At 32.4% G+C, this 9,510-nt stretch overlaps 2 protein-coding genes across 3 annotated transcripts in view; one reads left to right on the top strand and one right to left on the bottom strand.

Annotated features, from left to right (window-relative positions):
- Nucleotides 1-944, top strand: part of LOC148277831 (uncharacterized) — a 105,730-nt gene extending 104,786 nt beyond the window's left edge. Inside the window, exon 6 of the mRNA XM_088232319.1 lies at nt 519-944. Within this exon, the coding sequence (XP_088088445.1) occupies nt 519-814 (296 nt within the window). The 3' untranslated portion in view covers nt 815-944. The remainder of the gene's footprint in view (nt 1-518) is intronic.
- A 2,011-nt stretch (nt 945-2,955) lies between these two features.
- On the bottom strand, nt 2,956-9,438 carry IntS9 (integrator complex subunit 9). Of its 2 annotated transcripts, XM_088232317.1 has the most exons (9): nt 9,285-9,438; nt 8,969-9,160; nt 7,320-7,522; nt 6,733-6,934; nt 5,955-6,201; nt 4,500-4,813; nt 4,315-4,417; nt 4,013-4,215; nt 2,956-3,675 (listed from the first exon to the last, which is right to left on the bottom strand). In XM_088232317.1, the coding sequence occupies exons 1-9, from the start codon at nt 9,291-9,293 to the stop codon at nt 3,190-3,192; spliced, it is 1,959 nt and encodes a 652-aa protein (XP_088088443.1). In that variant the 5' UTR covers nt 9,294-9,438; the 3' UTR covers nt 2,956-3,189. The 2 variants fall into 2 exon arrangements, with proteins under 2 accessions (XP_088088443.1, XP_088088444.1); XM_088232318.1 differs by lacking the exons at nt 8,969-9,160; nt 9,285-9,438 and having other exon boundaries at nt 6,733-6,920.
- Between the last annotated feature and the right edge of the window lie 72 nt (nt 9,439-9,510).

A 9,510-nucleotide genomic window follows, 5' to 3' on the forward strand; every position in this document is an offset into this window, starting at 1 on the left:
AGAAATACATTTTCGTAAATAAAAAAGGTTACGGGGTATTGCAATATTACCGACGATATAACAATTCATGGGCTCCATGGCCAACTAGTCATCTCAAATTTTGGCGGTTTTGATATTTTAAAAATAATAAAGTAATTTTTAGTAATGTCAATACATTTAGAGGCTTCCTTGCACTCTTAGTGAAGAGTTTAAACAATATATTATGCATTCAATTACTATCCTTGTTGAAGTGATATGATGATTTATGAAGGCAAAAATTTTGATCACCATTATCTAAGACAGGTGATTTTGAGATTAGTATTGAACCCACAAATTATTTTAGCAACATATTAAGCACAGGTTAAAAAAATATATCAGTAGGTATATCATCTCTTTTACAATCCAGAAATGTACCTTTTTATGCTCTCATATTTTTTGATCTTGTATTAATTTGTGTTCTTTTATAATATTATATTAATCTGTATCATATCTATAATTATTGTGTAAATATTATTTTTATAAAAACGCTTTTTTTTCAGAACCACCGGAGGGCACCTGGTGTGATATGCATCCTATATCCCGCCATGGACGAATGACCTGTGACACCCCTTCCACGGACGAGAAAATACCTTCTTCAGCAGCTCCCGAGGGCTCGGTGTGCAGCGTGTGGTGTGAGAACGCCAGCAGGCTGTCCGCCCCTAAGATCCTCACGTGCAGAGCTGGCTTTTGGCAAGGAGGAACAGCTTGCCGCAATAACCGTAGAAGAAGGCATAAAAAAATGAGGAAGAACTCCCAAATGACAGATCGACAGCAAAGAGCTTTTGACATGATGTAAACAATAAAAAATCTCTGCTCTGAAGTCTTAAAAAAAGACTTAAAATCTAGAGAATGTTTTATAAAAAAGGCACATAGCTAAAGAAATATACTTAATTAGCAGCTATATTAAAAAGAAGAGTTTCCAAAAAGTTTATCCAGTCATTTTAATAATATTAAATGAAACATCAAAGTGTAGGGCATTTCATCTTAACAATAGTTGTTATTAACAAATCACTGCATAAATATAAAAAATTACATGTACCAGTACAGTGACTGTGAAATATTGCAGTGTTAGACCACCATTAAAACAATCTTATTGACCCTGCCAGGAATCGAACTCGAGGCCTCGAGAATGGTAGGTGAATGCGCGAACTACTACACTACGAGATTGACTTTCTCCACTTAATTAGTAGTTTTACCTGAGAGTAGCCATCAAGTCGAAAACGATCGTCTTGTTTCACAAACAGAACTATATTCTTCATCAGCCTGGACATAGAATATTAAAAACATACGCAAATCCAATACAGAATCTGGTAACTGATGTTTTCAAATTTAGCATTCATAATAAAGATCCGGAGTAGAGTTTTTCATATCCAAGTATATCATAATATATGCGCTGAAAAATACAGTAATTCGACTATTTAAAAATTTGCCACTCTAGATATTCATGAATTTTTGTAATTTTAGATTGTGCTGTATTTTATCGCAGTTGACATCTACTTTATGATTGTTTATATTATGTAGATATATAAAAATAAGCAGTATTTTATTATTTTTTTACAAAATATGATAATTTATGTTTTATGAAATGGTGATTGATAAACAGTGTATCTGTATTATTATTTTGAGAAAATTCCATATGATATCTAATTAATTGGGTTGTGGTCTTGTGGCTAGTGTCTCGGACTCACGGACCAAAGGTCTGTGGTTCGAATCCCACTCTACTCCAACTTGATTCCATTTTCTAATAGTGAGTTATTTACAACTCGTTGAAAATGGCCCTCAAAATTAAATATTTGGGTAAATTGTAAGAACGCAAATATTTCTTTTTCTAAAAAAAATGTTTTCTATGTGTACTCTTACATGTAAAAAAATCATTTTAGTTACCCCAGTGAGGACACATTATTTTTATTATTTAATATAGTATATAATGCAAAAACAAAGAATAAATTAAAAACTTAAGTATAACCTGCATAATTTTCTTAGCAAATTATCTATCGTATCATACATAATGTAGTCCATTTTATACTCGTTTTTTTTAATTTAAATTAATGATCTCAGGGCATAACTTATAATTCCGATAAGTGCTTGATTATTTCCTCTATAATTTTTTTAAAACTGTAGCATACAAAAAAATACCACCTTTCTCATCCATTACTTGTCTACAACATTTGGACATGACATGTAGTCAAAAATATGTTGTAATAATTATAATGGTTTTTTTATAAAAATAGCAACCAGTAATTTGCCAAATCTATATACATTTATAATCAAACAGTGTTGCTTTATTATTTTTTTTTTAATTACCATTTACAATTAATGTATTCATAAAATGTAGAATACCTATAGGTATAGTAGAAATAAATAAATAATATTTATGTTTCTTTGAATGTAGTATACTTAGATTGGTATTTTTAATGATTCATGTATATACACATACACTATTATTTGGTATATTATGATAAATAACAGTATAGAAAATGTTTAATTATTTAGAGGAAGAGTATTAAAATATTTATCAATTGTGATCTAAGTGCCATTTTTAACATACATATTTTGTTTTACTTTCTCGACTGTTTAAAAAAAAGTTGTTATAAACTAGTGAAATCACAACTTGTGTATTCATTTACCAAAGGTAGTACAGAATATTTCTAAAAATATTTACATAACCTAACAAAAAACTCATTCAAAAGATGAATAAAACGAACATTCTGACTATACTTGTAAATAATATAATGTCATTGAATTGCTCTCAGAGGAATTATTTCTTGATTTATGTATTAAGATAATTAGTTTTAGTTTAGTAATTTTCTAAACAATATTATATTGTAAAATTTAATATGTTTCACTACACATATTTGGTATTCATATAAAGTACAAAATATTATAGGATTGGTGTAATTTTTTCCTGAAAGAGTGTGTAATTAAAAATGCTTAAAACATATTTTTAAAATGTTTTACTAAAAAAAACTTATTTTAAATTATCGCTTAAAGTAAACTTCCTTCTTCCTTCCTTTATCCCACACAGAATGGGGAATGAGTACACTAATGGCAGAGTATCTTACGCTTCAGAGCCAGTCTGGGGTAATGACAGTGAAAAGACACTTCTTAAATAAATATTTCATGTTGAACCTCTGCGTGGTAACAAAATGTGTTAACCACTACACCTACACCTTAAAATTTTTGTAGGCACTTGAGAAGAATATCACGCAGCTTGAGCCTGAGAGATAATTCTCCTTCACAGAAAATATGAGTTGATTTACTGTCTACTTGAATAAGCGTATCTTGAGATTGTAAATGAATAATACATCCACTAGGACCTCTTTCCACTTTGGCATCCATAATCCCTTCCTGAGCCAAATTCCGTATGAACTCGTCAACATCGAGGTTACTAAACTCGTATCGAATATTTTTCATCACTGTTTCGGGAAGCGGCTCGGATGATGGATTGGTTTTTGAATTGGGGTCTAAAAGCAAGAACTGATGTTGGTTATCCTTGACAGTCATTTCTACCGATATCGTGGCGGCGTGAAACCCCGGTTTTAGCTCCTGGGGTGCCAACGTAGCTGCTACCGCTGGGTCCATCCATACTCTATCTTGTTTTCTTTTAAGGGGGAGTCTAACAACACTGCCTCGCTTGAAGGACAAAACTGGACGATCCTGAAATATTAACAAATGAGTATTAATGCCACAATTTCATCTTATGATTGACACTATAGAATTGAAAACATTTATTTGAATGTAAGTAAACCAATATTCATTTATATAGAATATGCAAACAACGCATTTTCAGAGATTGATACATTTTCAATCAACAAAACATAGTCGTGGAAATATAAAGAGAGGACTTACTTTTTTTTGTTTTACATTTTTTGGTGTGGGCATGAGTACACAATACATTTACTACAAAAAATGTGTTCATATACTTGTATAATAAGGTAAAACAGCACAAATTTCGAATATCTGATATTATAATTAATTGAATAAAGATCCTTACTTCTATAACCAAGGATGACTTGGGTGGAGCAGTCAATGGAGGTGTAATGTACTGCTCCGGAGCTACCAATGCTTGCGGTCGAAGATCTTTAATAAGCTTATTAGCTTGGGAGAAATTCAGTGAAGTATCTATGGGGCAGTGAAATACTTTCATCGCTATAGGCTGGAACGGTGCCAGTGCTTCAGTATAGGGAAAATCTGGTTCTAAAATAGACAATATTATTATTGTATAATATTACAAAATTTAATTGGCTTGCAAGTATTTGATACTATGTAAAGAAATGCTCTAGATTAAATAATTACCAGTAAATATCACAGCATGTAATGGATTGGAACTCCACATTTCAATAAAATGAACAGCATCGCCAAATCTTAAACTAGGGTGTCCACAAAAAACTACGCACGGCTGAAATGTCAAATGAATTATAATTAAAAACTGCAGATAATAGAAAAAAATTGTAACAAAAGTTTAAAAAAATATTTGCTACCTGTCTATATTCAGTACTAAATCCTTCGCTATGAATGTGCTTAAAGTGCTTTAACCTTGCATTTTTTACTAAAAAGGCATGTGGGAATGGCTCTTCTGGGAGGTAAACTTTGTTCTGTTTTGCCGTCGATAACCACTCTGCCAGGATATTGGAATACGCTAGTGAAGAGTCAGCAACAGGCGATATGAAAAACATGGGAACTTGAGTCAATCCAGAGTTATCCAAGTGTCCTGAGAGGCACTCGAAGAGATCATACACAACACCGCTGGGGTAACATGGGATTAGCACGGAGCCTCCGCCTCTTAATGTCAAAGCTAAAACAGAAAAAAAAAATATTTTGAGTGTGTTCAAATCTTTTAAAACTAATGCTGGAATTTAACCCTCTTCTGATTTTATCTAAATAGACCTAGTCTAATTGGAATAGTCCTAATTGGAAGAAAAAAAAAGATAAATGAACTGTCTTCATAAAATTATCTTTTGTAAGCTTTTGAATGAAAAATATTAAGTATTTAAAAGGCATATTTAAATATAATTTATTTTACACAAAAATATATGTACGCAACTAATTTTTTATCTTTTTTTAAAATAATAAAATAGATAATGAGTTTGGGGATACAAATTAATGCATTTTACAAAAATTTGTAGTAATAGTAGTAGTAAATACTAATATATCCTGATAATTAGGACCTTAACCTTAAAAAATGCAATAAAGCGGAAGTCTGATATTTTGGCCCGCCCATAAATATCAACTGATTATTTAAACTTTTAAGAAACAGTATATATGCGGTAAATCCAAAAAGTATGTGCCGTTTGTATTCCATGTCATTGTGGCGCTGCGATCGCAGTTTCCCACATGCGTGGTACTGACCCTGACCTATTAAGACAGAGATGACGCCATTATGAGTTAGCCGACTTATGTACGCTTCGTAGTGCTTGTTAGAAATTCTGAATAAAATCGTAAATACTGCCGGTGAGATAAGGTCTGTAAACTGTTTCCTTAATGCGAATAACATTATCCAGTCCACATTCATCAACAGATCTGTGAGGTATACGGTGAACATGTGATGAGTGATCCAAAAGTAAGGAGATGGGTGATACAGTTCAATGAAAGTCGTGATAATGTGCATGACGATGAACAAAGTGGGTGTCCCCTTTTATAAAGGAGGCAGCATCCTTTTATGAAGAGGAAATACAGATTGTACCGCGTTATGACAAGTACTTACAAAATGGTGGGAGTTATATAGAAAAATGGTTTAATGTCCAAAGATTTTTTCACATTTTTTTTTATTTTGAATTGGATTTTTTTGTTTTTTTTTAAAAAAATTTTTTTCTTCTGAATGTGAATTTATTTTCTTTGACCTGTCAAACAAAACATACTTTCTGCAGATACCTTTTAAAAGCATTCAAGGAGTTAATCAAATGAAGTTTTTCTTTGCAATAAAATAATTGCCACACCTGCATGCATACAGAGGTCTCCTAGCATATTATCCGGATTATGTGCAGGAGTTTGGGTGAGCCCAGCAATAATGAGTAAATCTGCATTTTTAAGAGCAGTCTGGTTGATGGGCTTGGGGTGAGTTGTCAGTGTACTAGATCCACTAACGTAAGCAATCTTCTCATGGGCTGAAGTCAAAACCCAGTTACTGGAACCCAAGCAGTAACCAGAACTAACTGGCATCACTTGAAGTGCTCCATTGACATCCTAAAATAAAATGTACACGATAATACAACCGGTGGAAATGAAATAAAATACGTACTATTATAAATTAAATTTTGAGTTGTGACAGTTGTAAAATTAAAAAGAATAGCAAAATAAATGTTAAATTACATAAAGAAGTTTGATAAATCATTACTTTGCTAACAGTTTGATAATACAGATAAGAATTTAATAAAACCAAATATTTTTAGAACAGAACATCTACGCTATTTTATCTAGGTATGAATTTATCACAATTGAATCATTGTTATTTTACGGTAAAATAAAGAATTAAACAATTGCAACATTAGTCTATTAAGAATGTTAGTATCAGTGTCACTTGTTTTTATCACTTTTTTTATATTCATTGGAAGAGGTATGAGTTCTTTATTGGTTTACTGAATTAGACAAAAAAAGATACAATGTATAACACAGGATAGCGTTATTTTAACATGCCATTAGATGAGCAACCATGTATATACATCTACAAAAATGGCGCTATAAAAATTATCCAAACATTATTATTATTATACTCACAATTTTCTGATCATATCCTACAATACGCACTCTAGAGAGAGCTTTAGCGAGGGTTTCAGTATTATAAAGTCTCTTCCAAGACCGCGGCTTCAGGACATCTGACAATGGAGGAGGAAGAACATGGAGTGCCTCCTTCCACTGACTGGCTACCATGGCCTTGGGAGCTTGTTCAATAAATTCCACGAGTTCTTCCAAGAAAAAGCTTTAATTAAAAATAATAATTACCACTTCCTCTCAATAAATGGATCTAGGTCTAATTTTATTATTTATTTCTAGAGCTTATTTATTTTATAAAATAATATTTTAGAATAATCTTTTTTTATTAATCAACACTACCAATTATTTATCGGTAGATCTACTTATTTGCAAGAGGTCAAATGATTTGCTGAAATCTGGTCGAATTCTACCAATTTTTAATGGATTGATTCAATTTATATGAAATTTCGATAGAAAAATCTGATTTTTCAGCAGAATTAATGAAACGGTTGTCTCTGGCAATTAAATCTCACTTTTTGAAGGTTAACGCTGTACATTGACAAATCGTGAAATAATAACAATAACAATAACAACTCATACAAATCACATACCTTCCAATTTGTAACGTTGGTTCAGTAGCATAGACAACACCTTTGAATCCCGTCCCTTCTGTGATGAAAGGAAGAGCCATCATACATGTGTAGTTAGATATGAGGATAACATCTAGTTGCGAGAAATCAATCACTTTATCTAACGGGGGACAGAACTCAGGAGCACTGTCCACAAATACTCGACCGCAACATTCTTTCAATTCCTAATAAAAAATGTACATAGCAGTTTCAGCTTACATTTAATTATTTCATATGCAAAAAGGTTCTAGCAAGGTTTAAGCAGAATACTAGAATCTTCTGCTTAAGTTTCAACTTCCATATAACTATTTCATATGCAAAAAGGTTCTAGCAAGGTTTAAACAGAAGATTCTAGTGTCACAGATCCGTAAGTAAAAAAATAAAATGGTATTTGAAATCCACTTATTTCAGTATAACCATCGACTATGGAATTTAGAAAGATTAACTTCTGATTCAATTAAAAATAAATTATAAATATCGCTAAGAAATTTTCTACTAAAACATGTTTCTTTTCAAACATTAATCCAATTAAATACTCGTACTCGATGTGTGAATGTTGAAAACATCACCATCATCATCTGCACCCGGTGGTGCATAGGGCATTGTATTGATGTTCCAATTGCAGAATATGTTAAATCATTTTTGTTACATGGAATGTAAGGTGATCAATCTTACACTTAAGGTGAAAATCCAGGAACAATGTAATATTGCAGTGTAAAATAGGCATGGGTAACTCAATTTCGAACTGGTTCAAAAAGACAGTTCGAAAGCTTTGATTTGTTGACCTGCAGTTCAAATTTCTAAGAGGCAGCTCACAGCAGTATATTGTGAGTTTTGTTCGAACCGTACGTATACGCGACGCTTTACAGAAAATTAAATATCAGGTCAGCTGACTCAGATCGTTAGCGGTGATTTGGTGAACCATACATTTATTTGTGTTTGATAATATATTATGAATGTGACCGAATTTTGTAAAACGGCTACAAACTGGCTACAATATTGGAATTGGCGTTTTTTTATGTTTTGTTTTTTATATATGATAAATGTAGCTGTTGGTTATCCGAATAAAGAATATTTAAAAATAATAAAAAAGAACACACATTTTACTCTTGGGTTATTTATCTTGGAAAAAGGATTCCTGGCGTCACTGTTTTTTACCGGTTATTTGATTTAAAGATCCTTGATATAGTACATAACCCCGCACGGCGACTGGCTGCACGGCGAAGATCGACCTGTGTAAACAGTAAATCCCTATTATCCGTAAGCCATCACGGCATGTGACGAAAATCGCCAGTAAATCGAATTTGAGCCGAACAGTGTGACCCGTTTCGTTGCTCACTGCAGTTGTGTGAAATAATGTGAGCTGATCTTCAAGCCGGTTCAAAACTCCAGCTCAAAAATAATCTCGAGTTACCCATGCCTAGTGTAAAACCAATAGTTTACACTTCCATGAATCGAACCCAGAACCTCGAGCATGATAGATGAATAGACAGCCACTGCACTACAAGGCGGACTTATCTCCACCCTATTTCATTTTTCTTATAGTTTTTTTAAATAAATCATTTCTAAGAAAATGTTAGTAAATATTACAATCAAAATTTTGCAATTTGAAATTAAACGGTATTCGTTACCCCTTCTAAAAGTGGATCGATTAGATGCGGCGGCATATATGTGGGTAAGGATAACAATCTGGCACTCGGTACTAATGGAAGTGGAAGGAAACTTAACGCAGAACTGGCAGAAAGTCCACAATCCAACATCAAATACAGTTCCTTAAAGCTTATCACCAGGCACGGTTTAGCAGCATCATTACTGAGACTATACTGTTGAATAAAAATATTTTTTAATTCATAAAATAAATTAGTAAGCAGTAAAGAAAATAAATTAACTGTATGAGGATAAATAATAAACATGAATTAACTGTATGAGGATAAATGATTTACATACCAGCTTCATTTTTGTAACTGAAATATTTTTTGCTCATCAATCCTGTGTGTTTCTGAAAGACCTCAAATAATATACATATTTATAAAGAGCCGAAATAACCTAAAAAGCTATTGACAGCTGACAACAATATTCCAGAGACAACTTGATTCAATGAAACGAACAAATAAAGTGTCATAGACAAATCGTTTTTCTTCATATGGCAGCTCCGTTAGGCTGGCAACCTTCG

Source organism: Micrasema longulum, unplaced genomic scaffold (assembly GCF_059751315.1).
Source record: "Micrasema longulum isolate JH-2025_06_02 unplaced genomic scaffold, ASM5975131v1 h1tg000971l, whole genome shotgun sequence".
NCBI classification, from domain to species: Eukaryota; Metazoa; Arthropoda; class Insecta; order Trichoptera; family Brachycentridae; genus Micrasema; species Micrasema longulum.

Coding starts and splice junctions, on each gene's coding strand:
- IntS9 (XM_088232317.1), bottom strand. Junction 4,814..5,954: donor AGACCTCTGTATGCATGCAG/GTGTGGCAATTA, acceptor TTTCTGTTTTAG/CTTTGACATTAAGAGGCGGA. Junction 4,216..4,314: donor ACATGCTGTGATATTTACTG/GTAATTATTTAA, acceptor TGTCTATTTTAG/AACCAGATTTTCCCTATACT.